Raw genomic sequence first — 25,000 nt, 5'->3', positions numbered from 1 at the left:
TCTATCTATCTATCTATTTATCTATCTATCTATCTGTCTATCTATCTATATATTTATCTCTCTCTCTCTCTCTCTCTCTCTCTCTCTCTCTCTCTCTCTCTCTCTCCCTCACTTCCTCTATCTGCCACACTATGTATATCTCTCCACTCTCTCCCTCTCTCTTTTACTCATTCTCTGTCTATCTATCTCTGTCTATCTATCTATCTATCTATCTATCTATCTATCTATCTATCTATCTATCTATCTATCTATCCTTCCCTCTCTCTCTCTCTCTCTCTCTCTCTCTCTCTCTCTTGTCATCTCTCATTCTCTTTCCCTCCTCCCTCAATCACTCTCTACGCTCCTTTTCTCCCCACTGTTCATTCTACGTGTTGCTACAATGAAGGCAAACTGTGACACTAGCGATACGGGACGAGATTGGTTTTCTGTAGTAGCAGGGGCGGTAATTGATGCAATTATACGTGAGTGGACAATCCTTACTCCTTAACACTTAACTCTTAACCCTCTCCATACCAACTACAGGAAAATCGTCACATTCGTTACGATACAACCAACATTTTTCTCATTAAAATTTATTTTGTACATCATAAAATTTAAATAAAATGAACAGTGTGTTGTAGAACATATTTTGATGAAGAAATTTTGTATCGCAAGAATTTTACTGCTATTGTGTCTGAGTGATAAAAAATCGTTTCGTGTTAGTTGGGTGTGAAGTTTTGGGGAAAATCCTTAAAATGGCTGGTAACAGTTAACCCTTAACTCCAAGGCTGCATTTCTTTTTAAAAATCATACATTTCAGACCTTCCAACTACAACAATAATTTCGTAGAAATACGACTAATTCCGGTCCTGATAGGCTTCAACAGTCGTGACGTCACTTCCTTCGTGTAATGACGCATAGTAACTTAGTATCTGGTTCTAAACTATTGCAACGATGGCGGACGCCCTGCCTTATGAAATATTTCTCCGACGAGCATAAAAGTGTGTACAGAGGAGGAAAACATTATAAATCGGATCATGTAATCATCGGGACATGCCGCCTGTTAGGCGATATTACATTTTTTTTTCGGACAAAGACAACGCTGTTAACGGCCAGGTACTCATTTTACAACTGAGTACGGTGATAGAATGTGAGTAAAGAGCCTTTTCCAAGGACTCAACTATGCGCCGAGCGCGAGGCTCGAACCCAGGACATTCCGACCCGAAAGCGAGTGTCATACCACTAGACCACATAGCCACATAATAAGTCATAAGTTATTAATTAAGTCATTAAGTTTAACATTGTTGTAATGGACAATATTTTGCGTCATTTTTGGAGATTTCCATTACAACAATGACCCCAAAAGGAATTGGATTATCAGACCTGTAAATAAGTGCACGTCGGAATCACCTACTCAGGTGTGAATTAGTACCAAGAAACTGGCAGGGACGGATATTGTAAGAATGTTGGTATAAAAAGGACGACTAACAATACTAAATATTCTTTATGGCCTGCTGGGGGAATAAATGAAACATTGGAAAGCGCATTGAGCATGGTTAATTTGTGGAAATGCTCTATATAAATGCTCGTATTCATTTTTTTGATATAATTATCGGGATAAACTACATACTCATTTACTTATTGTCCATTTTGTACGGCTATGTGGTCTTCGGATGGAAAGGTCCTGGGTTCGAGTCTCGCTCTAAGCTCTGGTACGTGATATCCAGCATCAATACTACTGATGCTATGCGTTTAGGTAAAATACTCAAATCCACCGGCCGGATATAATGTGCGTAATCATTAATCGTTTATATTCTGATTGATAGAATTTCGTGAAAACGACTCATAAAAACAATAACAAAGAGCTGAATAGCGTCAATTTCGTTCTACCTATAAGAGAAATATAGGAAGAAAGGAGAAAATAGGTCTCAGTGTCAGTCGTTATCGATCGCCAATCAGTCTAGGGCACGAGCTCCGAGACCATGGGATTGGCCAGGAAGATTGTGATGACAGCGGAAATGCGACTAGAGCTTCATATGTAACCTTGATTACATCGCTGTTGTTGCTGTCTGCGAACAATCCTGATGAGATTTAGGACACATATCAGGTTTTCAGACGGCTTTTTATTATCAGATTGAGTACAATGAAAAGCCTCTATTGGTTTATATGTTGATTGTGCCACACCTTCCGTTCCGGAAGTGACGACAGCCATCTGGTGATGAGGTCGAAATTATAGAATTTTCTCTATCCTAGTTGGATTTTTAAGAATCTCATTTCATCTACCAAAACTCTTATGAAAAAAAAATGAAACATTCCGTATTTTTTTCTCTTCTGAATTTAGAGATTTTATAAGTGTCCATAAATAGGTAGATAAATACATATATAAATAGCTGTGTGACCCTTCCCTCAAAACGTTATTAACACAGGTTGGTAAAGATGTTGAAAATTGAATTTATAGCCAGAAATATCAGACTTGTGTTGAGTTTGTATGTTTGATTGAGGAGAATGGATGCCATATTTTAGGGTGCTAATGCCAACAATTTAAATTTTTGACCAGTTTAACATTTAATTCAGATTTTTACCATCTGGTTTGTCCCGACATCATACCGTTTTGAGACGATGGGTCACATATAAACTTTTGTATTTGTTTATTTTCAAGTTTTGTCCATGCTCATTGGGATTTACACCACATTACATTTATTCCCTTAGCGGCATTTGAAACCTTCTCCAGATTACACAGAGTGCAAAAAATCTTCAATTCCTTCTTCATTCTGTGCGGCTATGTGGTCTAGTGGTATGACACTCGCTTTCGGGTCGGAAGGTCCTGGGTTCGATCCTCGCGTTTGGCGCATAGTTGAGTCCTATTATTTACTCACATTCTCTCACCGTACTTAGGTGTAAAATGAGTACCTGGCCGTTAACAGCGTTGTCTTTGTCAGAAAAATTGTAATATCGCCTAACAGGCGTCATGTCCCGTCCTACATGTTAAATATTGCTGTTGACCAGGGACCCCTTGTAAAGCGCTTAGAGCACATTTAGTGGATATTGCGCTATATAAAGCTCACTTTATTTAGTTTATTTGTTCTTTTGTACTATCTATTATGAGATGATAATGACTAACACTCCTGCAATCATAATGTCCGTATTTGCATAAATTTTGTATATTTATTTGTAACGGGATTTGATCATCACAAAAAGAAAAAGAAAATTATGTCCTTCCGCCACGACATCATAAGACATCGTCGCCAAGACATTCCATGAGAGAATATAGATAATTCATCAAACAAGATGTCTGATGTCAACAGGAATCACCAATGTGAGCAAATTGGGGAGTTAATAATCTTGCCCAAGGAGAAAAAAAAACGAAAGTGCCTGAAGCGGGGCTCGAACCCGGGACCTTCAGGGTCACAGTTCAATGCCATAACCACTCGGCCACTTTGCCCCCCCCCCCCCCCCCGTGATTAAAATGCGCGATATAAATATCATTTTATTGTTATATTATATTATATTATTATTATTATTATTATATTATTATTATTATTATTATTATTATTATTATTATTATTATTATTATTATTATTATTATTATTATTATAATCAATCAAGACCATTATTTACACCTTAGTCGAGTGAGACAATGATTAGCGTAAATCCATTTTCAAAAATCCACAATACCGGATCGTAGTTTTGACATCATTGTCACCCATCTTGTTCATAACCACGCTTAATATTGCTTGACTTAATAAAGACGAAAATAAAACAATACATAATGTAAGCCATTGACGCTACATTGTAAAGCGCCTTGGGCATGGCTGTTGTTAAAATTAGATTAGCACTTTGTGCATTTTGAGTATTTTACTCAAACACAAACAAAAACAAGACAAAAAACAAAATAAACAAACACACAAACAACAAACAAATCCCAACAATAATAACACCAATGTTAAAAAAAAAAACAAAACAAAAAAAAAACAAAAAAAAAATAAAAACATGAGCTTTTTATATAGCGCAATATCCACTAAACGTGCTAAAAGCGCTTTACAAGGGGTCCCTGTACAACAGCAACCCTTAACATTTAGGACGGGACATGACGCCTCTTAGGCGATATTACAATTTTTTCGGAGAGAGACAACACTGTTAACGACCAGGTACTCATTTAACACCTCAGTACGGTGAGAGAATGTGAGTAAAGAGCCTTTTCCAAGGACTCAACTATGCGCCGAGCGAGGCTCGAACCCGGGACCTCTCTTCCGATCTGAAACCGGCCGTTCCAGACTATAGTGAAATGTCCTATCCCCTCAACAATGCCGCCCCCTTCCGTATACTCCTATCTAATAGATATCTTTTAACATCATTAATCACCAAGCCATAGTAGTGGTATTAAACATGTCGGTGACAACCTGAAAATGGCAATTTTAGTTGACAGGTAGGTAGGAGGGGCGGCCGGGTATCGCTTTTCCCTCCCGTCACTCCGCCCCTGACAAAGATCCGGAGTAATTCGATCGTTTCGGCATTCAAGGTTGTCCGGATAACCATTTAAGTTAATGGACTGGTTACAAGTTATACAATCAGGTAGTTTAGAGGTGCTTGGTGTATTTGGGTTTTTCTGCGTGTTGTTATTTAATTTGTCACCGATTGTATCCACTGATTGTATTGTGCGGCTATGTGGTCTAGTGGTATGACACTCGCTTTCGGATCGGAAGGTCCTGGGTTCGAGCCCCGCTCGGCGCATAGTTGAGGCCTTGGAAAATGCTCTTTACTCACATTCTTTCACCGTACTCAGGTGTAAAATGAATACCTGGCCGTTGACAGCGTTGTCTCTGTCCGAAAGAAAAATGTAATATCGCCTAACAGGCGTCATGTTTCGTTCTACATGTTACGTGTTGTTGTTGGTCTTGGGCCCCTTGTAAAGTGCTTTGCGCACATTTAGTGGATATTGCGTTATATGAAAGCTCAAAAAAGGTATTACACAAGGTCACACTTGATGCTAGGGGGTCCCGATAGCTCAGTTGATAGAGCACTCACTTCACACAGAAACGACCCGAGATCGAATCTAGATGAAGCCTAGATTTTTATAGTTATTTTACCCCTGTGTCCACCCAACAGTCAGTGGGTAGCTGGGGCTGTTAGACCTGGTGAAAATGCGAAAGGTTGGCTCCCTATCCAAAGGGTATAAAGCAATTGCTTTTGTCCATTTCACGCTGTAGATACCGGGATAAACTTCGTCTCCATGGGCTTAATGGCTCTGAAGGACTACTATTTATAGAACACTTGATACAGATAATTAAGTTTTAAGCTTAATTACTTTTAGAATTTGAGATGAAAGTACATCAGGAAACAAAAGTGTGATGTCCAAAAAAGTGGTTCCAATCTCATTGGAAGTGTTAACTCTCTCCTTACTGACTGCAGGTTTTTTTTACCAAAATGTCATACCGACTCAACACATAAAATGAATTTTTAAAAGCAAGTGCATTCTTCGCATGATTTTGTTGCGTTCTTGTAAATATAACAAAGATTTGTCTTCAAATGCTGAATAAGAAAAGTGTTGTCTGTATAGTAACGGAAGTGACGATTTTCCTATCGTTGGTAAGGAGAGAGTCAAACCACGCTTCCACTAAAATACGTCATGTTGGAACAACGTTCCATTTCATAAAGTACAATTAACCAGTTAGGCAACCTAGCAGTCTTTTTAAAATGTCCACCACGACGACCATTGTCTCTAGCCCGACGTGTATTTATTTGCAGGTCTGATAACCCAATTTCTTATCGGCTCATTGTTGTAATGGAAATATTCTCAGACCGACGCAAAGTATCGTCCATTTCAACAATGTTGAAACAAGCCCGTTATTGTGTTCGGCTATCAGACCTGCAATCTATGTATGCCTTGCACAAGCCACATTCTCATTGCAATTTTAAGTAAGCTAAGACATTTTCTGAAGAGATTTACACACCGCATTCTACGCTAATCGTCACCCATCCATATACTCAAACGCTCAATATATCTTGACTTTGATAAAAAACGAGTTACCGCACCACTTGACTACCTACATTTTGAGAAAGAATGAATTTGAATAACAAATGATAATGACATTCACCAACTGTTCAATATCTAGGTTTGTGAATCAAACAGTGCATAAAATGCGCCTCACAAGCGACTTGTATAAGTGGTCGATCGTTTCAAAATGGTGTTATGTCAGAAAGGGTCTGATCTTAGCCTTCGTAAAATGACAGCCTGACACTGACAAAAAAAAATACATTAAAAGACGCGGACTTTGGCCACAAAAGAAAACAAATCGTGAGTTGTATTCAATAGTTCAACCAATGGGATATCTTGTTTCCATGAGCTCTACTAACGACAACTCACTAAGCCGTCCACAGACCTAAAAATTACGTCAAAATATGGGTCTTAGTGGGTTTTAGTGCCAGGCTATAAGTTAACGATGGCTGCGATCTGATCCTTAAATATCAAATTTTGAAACTAAGGAGCAGGCATCGGAGTAAGATAAAGATCTGAACAAGTGTACATGAACGATGTCAGACAAAGCAAGAAGGAAAAATACCAAGAACCCCCCCCCCCCCCCTCAAATAAATAAAAACAGTCTTCCTCGAGTGGGGATCGAACCTCAGACCTGATTATCGGCCAGACGAGCTCTGCCATTTCACCACAGGGCTACCGATAGTTTGGGCAATTTTAATACCTATATTATATTCTTCACAAGGGTACACGTTTAACGCTGTGAACCCTGGCTTGCATCAAACAACACATACATTGAACACACGCTTGCATCAAACAACACATACATTGAACCCTGGCTTGCATCAAACAACACATACATTGAACACACGCTTGCATCAAACAACACATACATTGAACCCTGGCTTGCATCAAACAACACATACATTGAACACGAGAAGACGAGGACGAAGACATTTGGGTTGCTCCATTTTATTGGGTCACTTCCCAAGACAGCCTCGTACTGGACAGCAGATGGGAAGAGAAAGCGGGGAAGACCCAAAGAAACCTGGCGAAGGACCGTGGAGAAAGAATTAAAGGAAGCAGGCCTGTCCTGGAATACAGCCACCGCAAAAGCAGCCGATCGCAAAAAATGGAGATGTCTGGTGGATGCCCTATGTGCCTCAAGGCCCGAAGAGGATTAAGTAGTAAGTAAGTATTATTTTATTTTTAGAAAATGACAAATTTAGAAAGTCTCGTGTTCAAGTTAGTGTTGTGTGGTGAAAGAGAGGGTTCACATCTATTGAATTATCAACATATCAATCGTGTACAAGAAATAGTAGGCTCAAAACCAGTATTATATTTCAGTTATGAATTTTTATTTTTCACCATCTAAATCCCTTGGACTTAAAACTGTTAAGAGGTGTAAGGTCACATACAAAAAATGGACATCAAGATTTATTATATTATAGTCTGCTGGTGGAATAAATAGAGCATTGGTAAAAGTATTAAAAATATAAATATAGCAACTTTTAAAAAGAAGAAGAAGAAGAAGAAGAAGAAGAAGAAGAAGAAGAAGAAGAAGAAGAAGAAGAAGAAGAAGAAAAAGAAGAAGAAGAAGGAGGAGGAGGAGGGAGGAGGAAGAAGAAGAAGAAGAAGGAAGAAGAAGAAGAAGAAGAAGAAGAGAAGAAGAAGAAGAGGAGAGGAGGAGAGAAAAGGGAAGGGAAGAGAGGAGGAGAAGAAGAAGAAGAGAAGGAGGAGGGAGAGAGGAGAGAGAGAGAAGAGAGAAGGAGAAGAAGAAGAAGAAGAAGAGAAGAAGAAGAAGAAGAAGAAGAAGAAGAAGAAGAGAAGAAGAAGGAGAAGAAGAAGAAGAAGAAGGAGAAGAAGAGAAGAGGAGGAGGAGGAGAGAAGGAGGAGGAGGAGGAGGAGGAGGAGGAGGAGGAGGAGGAGGAGAGAAGAAGAGAGAAGAGAGGAGAAGAGAGAAGAAGAAAGAAGAAGAAGAAGAAGAAGAAGAAGAAGAAGAAGAAGAAGAAGAGAGGAGAAGAGAGAGAGAAGAGAGGAGGAGGAGGAGGGAGGAGGAGGAGGAGAGAAGAAGAGAAGAAGAAGAAGAAGAAGAAGAAAAGAAAGAAGAAGAAGAAGAAGAAGAAGAAGAAGAAGAAGAAGAAGAAGAAGTAGAAGAAGAAGAAGAAGAAGAAGAAGAAGAAGAAGAAGAAGAAGAAGAAGAAGAAGGAGGAGGAGGAGGAGGAGGAGGAGGAGGAGGAGGGGGAGAGGAGGAGGAGGAGAAGAAGAAGAAGAAGAAAGAGGAGGAAGAGGAGGAGGAGGAGGAGGAGGAGGAGGAGGAGGAGGAGAAGAAGAAGAAGAAGAAGAGAAGAAGAAGAAGAAGAAGAAGAAGAAGAAGAAGAAGAAGAAGAAGAAGGAGGAGGAGGAGGGGGAGGAGGAGGAGGCGAAGGAGGATGAGAAGAAGAAGAAGAAGAAGAAGAAGAAGAAGAAGAAGAAGAAGAAGAAGAAGAAGAAGAAGAAGAAGAAGAAGAAGAAGAAGAAGAAATGTTTTAGCAACGATGATTTCGACATTCATTCAGCCATTATTGAGCCAAGAATAACAACAATTAAAACAATGCTACTTCACGGTAAAATCCTGGTTTACAGTTTACATACGAAAAAATCTATTCATGTCCAATGAAGATAAATGATTGACTGAGAGAGCAGAGAGTAATATGTAAGGAAGATAATCTAGTTAAAATGGATAATTGTAGTACTCGTGTACAGTGACCTACCTTGATTTTCTATCTCAACACGCACAGAAAACCAAGTCCTTTGTCATTTTGTTAATTTACCGGGTAGATTTTGGCCAATCAAAACGCTAGATTTGGGACAAGCGCTCTCGGAGAAATGTACTGATTGTTTACAAACATTATAATAAACGAATTTAAACTCACTTTGTTTTTTGTTTTTGCTTTTCAACCGCCAAAGTACAAACTTTTTGTATGTTGATACGAATGTTCAATATGTGAGTATTTTACTGAAAGTTACGCTATGTATGCCTGTGTCGTTTGCTTAGTATATCAATCACTGTCATTGCTTGATAAATTACTTTAATGGATGCCTCCACCCAATGGTCATGTGACCTCTCGATGCTGTCACTTTGCCTATTTACGTATTTCCAGTCAACGAAAATTGTAATATCGCATTTCAGGCTTCATGTCACGTCCTACATGTTACATGCTGCTGATAGTCAGGGACCCCTTGTAAAGCGCTTTGAGCACGTTTAGTGGATATTGCTCTATATAAAAACTCACTTAAACCTCATCTTAAATAAAAAGTCAAGGGGACGGAACGGAGTAAATAGCAGGAAATATTATGTTCGGCTATTGCTTGGTAACGCTCGAACTATCAATTCAGATGTATTAATCATATTACAACCAATGGGATGAGTTGTTTCTTTTGAATACAACTGGCGACATTCATTTTCGTCTGCTTGATACGAGACTTCAAACGTATCTGGCCTGTAAACAAACTCAGCTCTTGGCCATTGTTTTCAGTCACGGGGGGGGGGGGGGGGGGGGGGGGGAATAAATTATCCTAATTAGACCTTGAAGGCATTTTTTTTTTTCGTCCCCATTCTTTGAACGTTTCAACTGTAGTAGGGCAGAAGTTGTGAGTATTTTAATTAAACCCATGCCATAAATAAGTTTCGTGGTGATTTGTAAGGTCATTTTTTTCACCACCAAAAATCTTAAAACCTTTTATAAAGCGTGCGAGTTGTTGTCCTTATTATTTTACTCGCGGTGATGGACAACACACAACAAGTAACACACTCATTACTCAATGACAACACATTTCCTTCGAAATCCTACGGAGATTCCCATTCAATGGAAATGAATGTTAGATGGAACGTAGCCTATTTGTTGTTGTTGTGTCTCACTGTGCTCCATTGAGTAATGAGTGTGTTACCTGCTGTGTGTTGTCCATCACCGCGAGTACAATAATAAGGACAATAACTCACACGCTTTTTTAAACGTTTGAGGATCTCTGGTGGTGAAAAAAGACCTCATAAATCACCATGAGTTCTGCTCTGTCTGTGAAGTTTTCATCTAGGGTAAACCTGTGAGTTACCTGTTATCTGACACAGATCATCATTATGTAAGTTATAGTTTTGAATCTTATCACGTGATGTATTTTTGGGGGTTTTTTTCATTGCAAATTTGTCAATATTAGAAATTGTGTTCTTTGTTTTGAAATACCAGCTGCATGAAAATTATTGACAGATGATGATGATAATGATGATGATGATGATGATGATGATGATGATGATGATGTGATGATGAGGAGTGTCACAGTAAAGGTTGTTCACAATTATCTTATTAAATTTTATTTTATTAAGAACTGAATTCATCTCACTCCAGTTATATTTCGGTAGGCTTAGATAAACTTTACCTTCTAATATTAGATCGTCTTTCCTTTTATAGCCTTCCCTCGAATTAATTTCTAATTAGTGAATACTTTTCGTTCTACATTCTGTCACGTAGCCGTTTATTATAAAAGCTGATAGGTCTAACATTCTACACTCACTTCTCTCCACAATCTATGCCGGACGGCCAGTCGCTCTATTCCTATATATATACTGTAAGATTTTTATCTTTTGGGACTTTGTAGATATTATATCTACACCATTAAGACGCCGGAGCTTTTAACTTTGATTGTATAATCTTCAAGGATCAAACCCGAGCCCGCTGTCAAAGGATTACATATTAACCCATTACCAATTGCCTGGAAGTGGAATTTTACGAGTCCGATCCTGTTATCAGAGGAATAGATCATCCAAGCCCACCAACTGCCTGGAAACGTAAACTTACGAACCTGACATATTATCATAAGTTACGTAAAATATTCATATCTCTATTTGTAACTGCCACGATCACTATTTATCTCTTTTAATTAAATCTCATCATTATTTTTATTTCATTGTAAACAAATCGTTAATTGTTTTTCATTTATAGTAACTAGTAAATTCTGGGGCCTCATTCTACATATATCTTTATGCATAGTCGAGTAGCTCTTTACTCACTTGAGACCATGACAAGGAGAAGGAGGAGGAGGAGGAGGATGAATGAGAATTATATAATTATGATGATATTTTTGCTGTTGTGATCATTATCATAATATAGAATCATTTTTGTTACTGCTACTCCAGTTTAAAACTTCAGACCAACAGCAAATAAGTGTACGATTTTGAAATGACATATTATAATATTGATGTATGTATTTACCTACTGTTCAGGGTTTTGACCCCGAAACACTCCGTGTGTGATAATCTGTTGTTGTTCCCGGAAGTTGCGTACCACTTTGACCCGAGTCCTTAATGATTGTACTATAAAATCAAGACATTGCCCAGCTAAGCGTCAAATACCATATCCTATAGTTACATAAAGCTGACCAGCTGGTGAGAGTGACCAATCGTTACTATGATCACTACAATCCGTTGTAGGTCCATTACGTTATCATCCAGTAGTACAGTTAACTATTGTACTCTGGAAAAATATCGTATTAAAAAATTTGGCCAGAAAATTCGTCCTTCAAATATCGATCGATTTAAACGACCCTTATCTTGGCAAAAACTCTAAAACCTAGGACATTAAGGAAGACTTTGCGAAGTCCCAGGTTTGAGAGTTTTTGCCAAGATGGAGGTTATTTAAGTCGATGGATATTTGAAGGACAAGTTTTTAAATATGTGGTTTTTTTCTAGAGTACGGCGGTTAACTGGTTAATTCAAATGTTTCTAAAATGTCCATAAAAGGCCAAGACTGGCTGGCTGCCTTCATTGTTACTCGTGTTGTCATTTTTGTACTATATTTTATAAAGTACTAGTTTGACAACTGGGATTCGCAACGGGTCAGAGTTCAACAATGGGCATATTTGGTAGGTGTTGACGTGTGTGATTTTAATGAATCCATTTTATATTGGTGTTTTTTTTTGGATTTTTTTTTGTTTTTTTTTTTCTTTGTTGTTTTTTTTTTTTTTTAATTTTTTTTTTTGGTTGTTTTGTTTCTTTTTTGTTTTTGTTTTTTTTTTTGTTGTTTTTTGTTCTTTTTTTTTTTTTTTTTTAAAGTCGTTATATTATAATTCAAAACGGTTTTATGTATGGGGGTTAGAATGTGATAAAAATTGAATTTAAAGTAAAAAAAAACATTCAGCGTGGCTCAGCGGTACGGTGTTTGCTTCGTACCCGAAAGGTTCCGAGTTCGATCACCCGTCGCTGTGCTGTGTGACCTTGACCAATGTGCGGCGCTGCACTGACGGATGACTCCTGGGTTATTCCAGTCTTCCCTTGCAATAGATCCTAGAGAAAAAATTCCCCTGTGGGATGAATCAAGGGAATTTTATTTTTTTATCTTTATATTGAAGTTTCTGGATGTTACTTTCTGTGATCTTCAGACATTCTGACCCATAGAGCAAATCAATCAGGACATTATTCCTAACAATCTTGATTTTAACACTGGAATACAACACCGTTGTTCTTCATGTTGACACGGTTTATCAAAAATGGCTTTAAAGTGTTGCAGATTGAATGGCGTAAAACCTCAAAAAAAAAAAAAACAAAAAAAAAAAAAAAAAAAGAAAGAAAGAAAACAGACATTCCCATATTTCCCAAACTGATTTCGAACAAAAATCCTCAATTTTCATTTTTAAAAAAAACAAAAAAACGTTTGTCATCTCACATATTTACTTTTTCTTGTTCATTCAATTCAACCGTGTTTGCTAAGCTAGTGGTGGTGAGGTCGTTTTGATGTCTTTTTAAAATAATTTAAAAAAGAAGAAAAAAAAACATTCCATCATAATACCGTTTTGGGAGGGTGGGTCGCTTAAGTTTTCATCTCTCTAAACTCCTGAAAACTCTCTGATTAGGGCGGAGAATGGTGCTGTCACCTTTTCAACTCTTCAGGTTACAAACTCTTTGGTAGTGTATATGGAACCAGTCCTTCGGAGAACTAATAATTTATAATATGTTACATATATTGAATCAAAAGGTGTTATAGCTGTTTCAGTGACACAGTGTATAGGCAGCTTCTTAAGATTGGGGGACGTTAAAGAGAGAGGATGGATGATCTTTGTTGACGTCCAGAATTTATTTAGACTAGAAAATAAGATACCATCACTCTGAAACCAGAAGATTCATTACACAATGTATGTATCCAGTCACCCAGAAGAGTAGTTTTACACTTCCAATGAGATTGGAACCTGTTTTTTTAACATCATACATTTGCTCCCTATTACATTTTCTTCCCCTCAGGCCATTTGTTCTTCTTGGCGGTCGCGATTGGTCACGTTTCCGTCCATTTGACCTTGGCCACCTGTCCTTGGGATCAAGATGACCTTTCACCTTGGAGTGAACCCGACTCGTGGCCCGATGGAAAAGTACCGGGTGAAGATGCCAAGGTCGTTATTCCAGAAGGTCAGTAAAATACTAATCTTTTTGTTTTAAAACAAATGGAGGCTGATTTTTCAAAACTCGTTAAGTCGCTTTTTCTACGTTTTTTCCATCCATGAGATAAATAGAAACATTAACTTAATTTTAATCCTCTCCATACCAACTATTGGAAAATCGTCACATTCGTTACGATACAACCAACATTTTTTTAAATTCAGATTTCTATTGTAGATAATAAAATTTAAGGAAAATGAACAGTGTGTTGTAAAGCAAGTAATTATGTATGGCAGGAACTTTATCGCTCTTATGCCAAAGAGATAAATAATCTATTTTTGCGTTAGTTGGGTGTGAGTTTTGGCAAATATCCTGAAAATGGCTGGAAGGGAGAGAGTTAAGCATCAAATGGCACAAGAATTTGCCTAGATTTGTGTAAATTTGAAGTTTAAATGTGATAAAATGATAGACCGAATGAGAAATTTTAGGGGAAATAATCCTGAATATCTTAAAAAATAGGAAAAACCGCTCTTCATTTTATTTCGGTCTCCCCCCCCCCCTACCCCTACCCCTACCCCTACCCCTACCCCTACCCCTACCCCTACCCCTACCCCTACCCCTACCCCCGCTGGAAACCTTGGTTTTGCAATATATGTTGTTTTTGAAGCTTTTGTATTCATTTTGATCAATATTTCTTAATAGTAATAGTCCTATTAGTAGTGGTAGTTGTCGTCGTAGTTGTGTTAGTGGTGGAAGTAGTAGTAGTAGAGGTGATGGTGGTGGTAGTAGTAGTAGTAGTAGTAGTAGTAGTAGTAGTAGTAGTTGTTGTTGTTGTTGTAGTAGTTGTTGTAGTAGTAGTTGTTGTAGTAGTAGTAGTAGTAGTAGTAGTAGTAGTAGTAGTAGTAGTAGTAGTAGCAGCAGCAGTAGTAGTAGTAGTAGTAGTAGTTAGTAGTAGTAGTAGTAGTAGTAGTAGTAGTAGTAGTAGTAGTAGTAGTAGTAGTAGTAGTAGTAGTAGCAGTAGTAGTAGTAGTAGTAGTAGTAGTAGTAGTAGTAGTAGTAGTAGTAGTAGTAGTAGTAGTATAGTAGAGTAGTAGTAGTAGTAGTAGTAGTAGTAGTAGTAGTAGTAGTAGTAGTAGTAGTAGTAGTAGTAGTAGTAGTAGTAGTAGTAGTAGTAGTAGTAGCGCAGCAGCAGTAGTAGTAGAGTAGTAGTAGTAGCAGCAGCAGTAGTAGTAGTAGTAGTAGTAGTAGTAGCAGTAGTAGTAGTAGTAGTAGTAGTAGTAGTAGTATGTAGTAGTAGTAGTAGTAGTAGTAGTAGTTAGTAGTAGTAGTAGTAGTAGTAGTAGTAGTAGTAGTAAGCTTCGCAGTCCGAATGGCGCTTGCTGAGAATTGTGTGATTCAGTCATGGTCGATAAGTATATCTGCTCTCTCCATCCATGTTGTTATTTGTTTCCATTGGTCACGGTCCTGGGCCAGAGTTTTGAGGCTGTCAAGATCTTGTTGTGACTTTAGTGACTTTATCAGTAAGAGGGCTTTAAATTGGACCAAATCAGCCCTAAATGCCCTTAATACATACTACATACTCGTTGAATTAAAGAATTGCATAAAATGCTTTGAGATACAAATATTGAAAAGGGAGAAACAGATAAAAGTATGGAAGAAAACTAAAAATAAAAACAATCGACAGACATCCATTCTCATTATTGACATAATATTATGAATTCTCAGTCATAATATAATATGTATTTTTTAAAGCAAAAACTTCACTTGTGGTTTCGGAGTTCATGAGGGAATCTTTCGGTCACAGATGACGGCAAGCTATAAAAATTTATCCCCACACCGGTAACAGTTATAATCATCATGAAAACGCTTGACTAACCCCAATTTTCAAACACGTACCATCATGCAATACTCAGTAAAGGATTCAATACTCTGATGTCACGTCCGCCCAGCAACGAGCAGCTGGGTTCTAAACAAAGAAAATCGGTACTTTTTATTCTTCATGCTGGATAGAACTTTTTCACATGTCATGTGATCAGGATGTCTAAAAGTCAAAACATGATCAGATTTATAATTTTTTTCCCCCTTTCGATACACTTTCATGCTCGTCGGAGAAGTACTTCATAAGGCGTACGCAATTGTTCTGATAGTTTAGAACCAGTTACTAAGTTACTACGCGCCATTATGGGGGAAGTGACGTCATGACTATTGAAGCGGGAGAAAGAAATGATCACTTCCGACAGGAGATAAACCGTGTACTTTATAATAGATTTTGATTCCGTACTGACTGTTAAGTCAGTGATGTGTTCAATAATTTATCACTGGTGTTTCTATTATAACAGTATCATTGATCGGCGGAGTTATTAATGATGTGCGTTCAGCCAAAATGCCCACTACATCCGCTCGCCGGATATAGATTGCCAACACACAAAATGGTGTGTTTATGGAAAGAGCGAAATGACGTCACTAAGGTCTTTGTTGTTGTTTTGCCATCCGCGTTAATGAGTACTTCTCACTAAACTGCATTAATTAGACTATAAACCTTCAAGGTTACACACAGTTTTGTGTGTTGGTCCGTTATACTTCCGGATGGCAATGTTGTGAACTTCTTAGCCAAGCGCATACTATCTATAGGTAGTTCGAAGATGACGTCAATCTGGTCTTTGTTATTGTTTTTTGCCATCTGCGTATATGAGTAATGCTCACTAAACGGTATTAACCAGACTATAAATGTTCATGGTTACACAGAGATTTGTGTGTTGGTCCGTTATACTTCCGGATGGCAATGTTATGAGATTCTTAGCCAAGCGGATACTATCTATAGAATCAGCTTAACCCCCACGCAACCCTTCACCTCCTAAAGTGGACAGGAAAGTCATTTTACTGCTGTGTAGTCTATAGATTGAATGAAATTGACGTGATCCGGGTCTTTGTTATTGTTTTTTGCCATCCGCGTTTTTGAGTAATTCTCACTAAATTGTATGAACCAGACTATAAACGTTTAAGGTTACATATAGTTTTGTGTGTTGGTCCGTTACACTTCTGGATGGCAATGTTGTGAGCTTCTTAGCCAAGCGCATTCCATCAAAACCCCAATATCTGTTTTCCAATAGCATTCAATAGTCTGATGTCACGTCCGCCCAGCAACGAGCAGCTTGGTTCTAAACAAAGAAAATCTGTACTTTATTTTCTTCATTCTGGATAGAACCTTTTCACATGTCATGTGATCAGAATGTATAAAATTCAAAACATGATACGATTTATAATGTTTTTCTCCTCTAGATACACTTTTATGCTCGTCGGAGAAATATTTCATAAGGGCGTCTGCCATTTTCCGATAGTTTAGAACCAGTTACTAAGTTACTATGCGTCATTACGAGAGAACTGACGTCACGGCTGTTGAATCCTATTTGCTTTCTGTCTACTACTAGGAATGAGATTAATTGTTGTTTTTGTTTTTCCCTAAACGGGGTCCTTGGCTGGGAGGGAAACAGTTAAATGTATAGTAATAGTTTTGGGAAATGATACTTTTTTTTCGTTGTAAATAATCTCTCTGTTATGTCTTATTGTTATATTCGTTGTTTTGAATGTATAATGAATGTAAGGATTTGAGTGTGTGTTCCTCTCAGCCGGACCTTGTACTTGTGTCTGGGTGATACTTTCAGGCTGTTCCTCTCAGCCGGACCTTGTACTTGTGTCTGGGTGATACTTTCAGGCTGTTCCTCTCAGTCGGACCTTGTACTTGTGTCTGGGTGATACTTTCAGGCTGTTCCTCTCAGTCGGACCTTGTACTTGTGTCTGGGTGATACTTTCAGGCTGTTCCTCTCAGTCGGACCTTGTACTTGTGTCTGGGTGATACTTTCAGGCTGTTCCTCTCAGTCGGACCTTGTACTTGTGTCTGGGTGATACTTTCAGGCTGTTCCTCTCAGTCGGACCTTGTACTTGTGTCTGGGTGATACTTTCAGGCTGTTCTCTCAGTCGGACCTTGTACTTGTGTCTGGGTGATACTTTCAGGCTGTTCCTCTCAGTCGGACCTTGTACTTGTGTCTGGGTGATACTTTCAGGCTGTTCCTCTCAGTCGGACCTTGTACTTGTGTCTGGGTGATACTTTCAGGCTGTTCCTCTCAGTCGGACCTTGTACTTGTGTCTGGGTGATACTTTCAGGCTGTTCCTCTCAGTCGGACCTTGTACTTGTGTCTGGGTGATACTTTCAGGCTGTTCCTCTCAGTCGGACCTTGTACTTGTGTCTGGGTGATACTTTCAGGCTGTTCCTCTCAGTCGGACCTTGTACTTGTGTCTGGGTGATACTTTCAGGCTGTTCCTCTCAGTCGGACCTTGTACTTGTGTCTGGGTGATACTTTCAGGCTGTTCCTCTCAGTCGGACCTTGTACTTGTGTCTGGGTGATACTTTCAGGCTGTTCCTCTCAGTCGGACCTTGTACTTGTGTCTGGGTGATACTTTCAGGCTGTTCCTCTCAGTCGGACCTTGTACTTGTGTCTGGGTGATACTTTCAGGCTGTTCCTCTCAGTCGGACCTTGCACTTGTGTCTGGGTGATACTTTCAGGCTGTTCCTCTCAGTCGGACCTTGTACTTGTGTCTGGGTGATACTTTCAGGCTGTTCCTCTCAGTCGGACCTTGTACTTGTGTCTGGGTGATACTTTCAGGCTGTTCCTCTCAGTCGGACCTTGTACTTGTGTCTGGGTGATACTTTCAGGCTGTTCCTCTCAGTCGGACCTTGTACTTGTGTCTGGGTGATACTTTCAGGCTGTTCCTCTCAGTCGGACCTTGTACTTGTGTCTGGGTGATACTTTCAGGCTGTTCCTCTCAGTCGGACCTTGTACTTGTGTCTGGGTGATACTTTCAGGCTGTTCCTCTCAGTCGGACCTTGTACTTGTGTCTGGGTGATACTTTCAGGCTGTTCCTCTCAGTCGGACCTTGTACTTGTGTCTGGGTGATACTTTCAGGCTGTTCCTCTCAGTCGGACCTTGTACTTGTGTCTGGGTGATACTTTCAGGCTGTTCCTCTCAGTCGGACCTTGTACTTGTGTCTGGGTGATACTTTCAGGCTGTTCCTCTCAGTCGGACCTTGTACTTGTGTCTGGGTGATACTTTCAGGCTGTTCCTCTCAGTCGGACCTTGTACTTGTGTCTGGGTGATACTTTCAGGCTGTTCCTCTCAGTCGGACCTTGTACTTGTGTCTGGGTGATACTTTCAGGCTGTTCCTCTCAGTCGGACCTTGTACTTGTGTCTGGGTGATACTTTCAGGCTGTTCCTCTCAGTCGGACCTTGTACTTGTGTCTGGGTGATACTTTCAGGCTGTTCCTCTCAGTCGGACCTTGTACTTGTGTCTGGGTGATACTTTCAGGCTGTTCCTCTCAGTCGGACCTTGTACTTGTGTCTGGGTGATACTTTCAGGCTGTTCCTCTCAGTCGGACCTTGTACTTGTGTCTGGGTGATACTTTCAGGCTGTTCCTCTCAGTCGGACCTTGTACTTGTGTCTGGGTGATACTTTCAGGCAATCTAAAACTAAGTAGGTACACTGATGTTGGGCTCTTGGAATCTACGTCTTTATTTTAGGAGCAGCGTGGCTCAGCGGTCTGGTCTTTGCTTCGTACCCGAAAGCTACGGAGTTCGATCATCCGCCGCTGCGCTGTGTGGCCTTGAGCAAGTCACCTCGCCCTATCTGCACTGCGGCTGACTCCTGGGTTATTCCAGTCTTCCCTTGGAACAGACCCTTTAGAGAAAAATTTCCCCTATGGGATGAATAAAGGGAATTTTATTTTATTTTATTTGAAACAATTCTCTTTTGTCTTAATTTTTCTTGGGTGCTTTAATTGTAATTCTAGATTTATCTATTTTTACTACCCCATTTTCTTCCTTTTAATTTTAATGACGCTGATATGACCAAAAAGTATCCCAAGCTCCGTTAGCCAGCCATTAACCCTCTCCTTACCAGCCATTTCCAGGATTTTCCCCAAAACTTCACACCCAATTAACACAAAAATATATTTTTTATCATTCAAACACAATAGCAATAACTTCTTGCGATACATAATTTCTTTAGCAAAATAGGTTCAACAACACACTGTTCAATTTCTTTAAATTTCATGATGTACAAATGAAATTTGAATAAGAAAAATGTTGGTTTTATCGTAACGAATGTGGCGATTTTCCTATAGTTGGTAAGGAGAGGGTTAACTTACTCAATCCTGGAGATTTTTGCTACTTTTCAAAATTGGAAATCAATGTAATTAAAATGAGCATGTACATAGGTAATTTTTATTAAACTACCATGAACATGTAAAAACTAAAAACATTAACTTTGATACTACGCCTATAATTTGTCTCAGAAAAATGTAATAAATAGGTATGGGGTAAAATTAACTACGGATATAGTCGGTGTTAGGGTTGAGTGAGTTAAAAATCAAACGAACGAATGGATCCATCCACAGGTCTATCCATCGTGTTGGATTCCCAACCAGCCCGTCTGGAGAGTCTGACCATTCAAGATGGCGGCATGCTCGTTTGGGGGGATCCACCCATTTATCTATCTATCTTTCTATCTATCCATCAATCTATCTATCTATCTCTATCTATTTATCTATCTACCTATATTGTAAGAATGCTATAAGGACGTCTAATATGTGATTTGTACTGTATGATATCTACATTTGTTTCCATATAATATTCTGCCGTTGTTTTTAAAAACACAGTATATGCAAAATGTAAACCAAATAGCACACACTGGGTTCTTTAATAAAACGGCAGTATTAATATTTGATGTTCTTGGAAAATGAATGACTGACGCATTGGTAAGCTCATTTGTATGTATGTCTGCATGTATGTATGTATGTGTGTATGTATGGGCGGTCATTTCTTTTGTATACATGTGTAGAAACAATGTGCACGCGTGTATGTTGGTGTATGTCTGTGTCTGTATTTGTAAATGTGTTGATGTTCATACCATGAACCAAACTGAGCATTGTTTACCTCACATGAATTGCCTTTAATTTGGACAATAAAGATTATTATTATTATTATTATTATTATTATTATTATTATTATTATTATTATTATTATTATTATTATTATTATTATTATTATTATTATTATTATTATTATTTGAACATGGTGAGTTGGAGGGAAAGCTCTTTTTAAATTTCAGATGTCTGTTAGTTTACTTGAATAATTTGACACTACAGTGATGGGACCCAATATTAGCCTCATATTATCTAATAATATACGATTCGTTCATTGATTTGTATTCATTAAACGAGTTATTTTTACCGTGCTGAACAACGAGATTGCGAGTATGTATTATTGCACGTTAAAAAATATACCGAGTTTAATAAATACAAAGAAATGAAAGAATACATTAATTCCACCCTCCAAGTAAGATTATTAGATATTTTGTAACCAAATGGTATGGTATTAATACTTCTATTCGCTATAATTTGTATCTTTCTCCTTTTGCTTGAATGACAATTTGACCCCAAAACTAAAAACGTTGGATTTGTATTCATGCGCACCAAAAGATTATTTATAATTACCAATCAGCTGTCTATTACACCTAATTTCACACCAATAAAATGTGAGAAAATATTCTGCAATCGTTGAATAAAATTTTCATTCAACGCGTTCAAATCATTATTCAACGATTACGTATTTACTAAATAGAAATGATAGGGTTTTCCAATGGGAGGGCTAGAATAATATCTATATTTTTGCCCATCCATTTATCCTGGACATTCCCAAACCCATGCTTGTTTTTGTTACACAGAATCGCCCACTGAGCAAAGAGAGAGGAGAAGGAATTCACATCACGGTTTGGAACATGGATGGATCAGAGTTCGATGCCACCTTCTTTGCTACTGAACACCCTGAAGGGGGAGCTAGCGAACGGCTGGGATTCGTGGAATATGTAAATGGTATGGTTGATTGTGGTTGTCATGGTAACGGTAGCATTGGCGTTTTAATCGTTGAAATGATGATGGTGATGATGATGATGATGATGATGATGATGATGATGATGATGATGATGATGGAGAGTGATGACGAATATAATGATGATAGTGATGATGGTGATGGTGTTGTCATGATGACGGTAATGGTAATGCTAACGGTGATGATGATGGTGGTGGTGCTGGTAATAGTGATGGCGATAATAATGATGGTTAGGGTGATGCTGATGTTAATTGTGATGTTGATGATGATGATGATGATGATGATGATGATGATGATGATGATGATGATGATGATGATGATGATGATGATGATGATGAGGAGGAGGATGATGATGAATGATGATGATAATGATAATGATGATGATGATGGTGATGTCATGATGATATTAATGAGAAAGCTAATGATGATGATGATGGTGATGTCATGATGATATTAATGAGAAAGCTAATGATGATGATGATGGTGATGTCATGATGATATTAATGAGAAAGCTAATGATGATGGTGATGATGATGGCAATGGTCATAGTGGCGCTGATGTTTATTGTGATGTTGTTGTTGTTGTTGTTGTTGTTGTTGTTGTTGATGATGATGATGATGATGATGATGATGATGATGATGATGAGGAGGAGGAGGAGGAGGAGGAGGAGGAGGAGGATGATTATGATGATGATGACAGGACGCTGACCCATCTCAAAGACCTACCAATCTACTTTCCAAACAGAGCTCCCGTCGGACAAAGTGGTGGGGATGGCCGTGCACCATGACATTGGGAACACCAAGGAAGCCCAAGAATGGGAGTCCGTCTATTCCGCCATAGAAGATCTTGGTGGAGCTGCTATTCGATCTGTGAAGACAAAGGAACCATACGCATTCGTGGCTATCAAAGGTAAGCATGGGGGAGGGCGGTGGCGGTGTGGGGGGCGGGGGGGGGGGGTCAGATAGCTCTGTTCGTAGAGCACTTGCTTCACATGCAAAGGGACAGAGATCGATCCCGGGTGCAGTCGAGATTATCTTTTCTGAATAAACCCTAAAGACAAATTTCCCATATGGGAAGAGTAAAAGGAATTTTATTTAATTATCTATTTATTTATTTTTCTTCAAAGTACAGCGGTATAATAATATTATTACCTTTTATATTGGAGGATAAAACATTCTCTTACCCATACAGGTGACAGTCCAGCAATAGGGCCTAGCGAGCATCACGTGACCAGGGACTCGGGCACGGAAGAGGACACCCTCAAGGCCATCGCCAGACTGAAGATGCCGGACACAAATGGAAACCAAATCACATTTGTTGTTTCCAGGTACGTGAGAAGAAGAAATTAGGCCTTCACAGCGCCGCAGTTTATCCCTGTTTCTGTAATTTTAAACGGACTGTATAAGTTGTTACCAGGTGAAAAGAAGAAAGTAGACATTCACAGACATACGAGCTCATGTCGCGGCAGTTTATCCCGGGTTCTGTAACGTTAGAAGTTGCTACCAGAAGAGAAGAAGAAAGTAGACCTTCACATGCATACGAGCTCATGGCGCCGCAGTTTATCCCGGTTTCTGTAACGTTAGAAGTTGTTACCAGATGAGAAGAAGAAAGTAGACCTCACATGCATACGAGCTCATGGCGCCGCAGTTTATCCCGGTTTCTGTAGCTTTAAACGGACTATAGAAGTTGTTACCAGGTGAGAAGAAGAAAATTGGATCTTCACAGCGATACGAGGCTCCGATTTCATGTCTCTAAGAGCATCTCTTAAGTAATTAAAACTTTTTGAAAATGAAAGTTAATACCAGACTTGCAAACTTTATGGTTTTGAAAAGTTATTTTGTCAGGGTAAATTGTTGATTTTTGGAGTTAACTATAGCGACTAAAATTTTTATCTCCTAACTGAGTTTTATTGAGATTTTTTATATAGCGCAATATCCACTAAAAGTGCTCAAAGCGCTTTACAAAGGGTCTCTGACAAACAGCAATCTATAACCTATAGAACGAGATATCAACTCTGTTCGGTGATAATACATTTTTTCCGACACTGTTAACGACCAGGTACTCAATTTAAACCCGAGTACGGTGAGAGAATGTGAGTAAAGAGTCTTTTCCAAAGACTCAACTATGCGCCGAGCGAGGTTCGAACTCAGGACCTTCCAATCCGAAAGCGTGTGTCATACCACTAGACCACATAGCCGCACGTCCTAAGAATTACGTTTTTTTTACATTTTCAAGTTGGCAGGTCTGTAATCATTTCTCTTCCGTTCTTGCCTCTCAGTGTTGTCACACCAACTGGAAGTCCAAATGAAGCCAGGTTCAAGGTCGTACCATTCTACGTGGAATACCCGACGCGTAACGTTCTTGATGACGTCACTTCCTGGCAACCGGGTATGTAATCTGACAAACGTTCCTGAAATAAAGTAGAATTAGATGAAATGGGGTCATCGGGACTAGAACAACTGATAATGATGATGATGGTGGTGGTGGTGATGATGATGATGTTGATGGTGGTGATGATGATGATGATGATGATGATGATGATGATGGATGATGATGAATGATATGATGATGATGATGATGATGATGATGATGATGATGATGATGATGATGATGATGATGATGATGATGATGATGATGATGATGGTGATGATGATAATGATGATGATGTGATGATGAGATGATGATGATGATGATGATGATGATGATGATGATGATGATGATGATGATGATGATGATGATGATGATGATGATGATGATGATGATGATGATGATGATGATGGTGATGATGATAATGATGATGATAGTGATGATGACGATGATGATGATGATGATGATGATGATGATGATGATGATGATGATGATGATGACGATGATGATGACGATGATGATGATGATGATGATGATGATGATACTACTACTACTGCTACTACTACTACTACTACTACTACTACTACTACTACTACTACTACTACTATTAATAATAATAATAATAATAATAATAACAACACAACAACAACAACAACAACAACAACAACAACAACAACAACAACAACAACAACAACAACAACAATCAGAAGAAGAAGAAGAAGAAGAAGAAGAAGAAGAAGAAGAAGAGAATGATAAAAAACGTAATAATAATAATAATAATAATAATAATAATAATAATAATAATAAATAATAATAATAATAATAATAATAATAATAATAATAATAATAATAATAATAATAATAATAATAATAATAATAATAATAATAATAATAATAATAGTGATAATAAACGTTGCTATAAAATAAAACTTGTAATTATGATCATGTTGCTGTTTCTCTTTTATAATTTTTTAAATCTTTTGTTTCCACAGGTGACCAGATCGTTGTAGCATCTACAGACTTCAACTGGGAACAAGCTGAGGTCAAGACTATTGTGGAATGTCCAGAATGTTCTGGACATCAAGTTCGAGTAGAAAGTAACATATTTTTTTTTCTCCTGTTTTAACAAAACGTTTCAATCTTGTTTGTTTTTTATACTTTAATATAATATGATCAATCGTTTCAAAAAGCGGTACAGTCTTTGCTTCGTACCCGAAAGGTACAGAGATCGATAACTCGCCGCTGCGCTGTGTGGCCTTGAGCAAGTCACCTCGCCCTAGCTCAATTTGCGGCACCTGCTTCTAATGGTGCTCACACTACTATGTTATGACGATCACTCCA

General features: G+C 38.5%; 1 protein-coding gene across 1 annotated transcript in view; it reads left to right on the top strand.

Annotated features, from left to right (window-relative positions):
• Positions 1–13,225: 13,225 nt before the first annotated feature.
• Positions 13,226–25,000, top strand: part of LOC144979080 (cell surface hyaluronidase CEMIP2-like) — a 25,347-nt gene continuing 13,572 nt past the window's right edge. The window contains exons 1-6 of the mRNA XM_078925695.1: positions 13,226–13,382; positions 21,129–21,276; positions 22,037–22,201; positions 22,484–22,619; positions 23,535–23,680; positions 24,652–24,756. Of these exons, the coding sequence (XP_078781821.1) occupies positions 13,299–13,382; positions 21,129–21,276; positions 22,037–22,201; positions 22,484–22,619; positions 23,535–23,680; positions 24,652–24,756 (784 nt within the window). The 5' untranslated portion in view covers positions 13,226–13,298. The remainder of the gene's footprint in view (positions 13,383–21,128; positions 21,277–22,036; positions 22,202–22,483; positions 22,620–23,534; positions 23,681–24,651; positions 24,757–25,000) is intronic.

The sequence above is a fragment of the Berghia stephanieae genome, chromosome 8 (genome assembly GCF_034508935.2).
Source record: "Berghia stephanieae isolate SIO BIC M18660-M18661 chromosome 8, UCSD_Bste_1.3, whole genome shotgun sequence".
Classification (NCBI taxonomy): domain Eukaryota; kingdom Metazoa; phylum Mollusca; class Gastropoda; order Nudibranchia; family Aeolidiidae; genus Berghia; species Berghia stephanieae.
The sequence above is the reverse complement of the archived record's forward strand: the minus strand, read 5'-3'. Positions and strand labels throughout refer to the sequence as shown.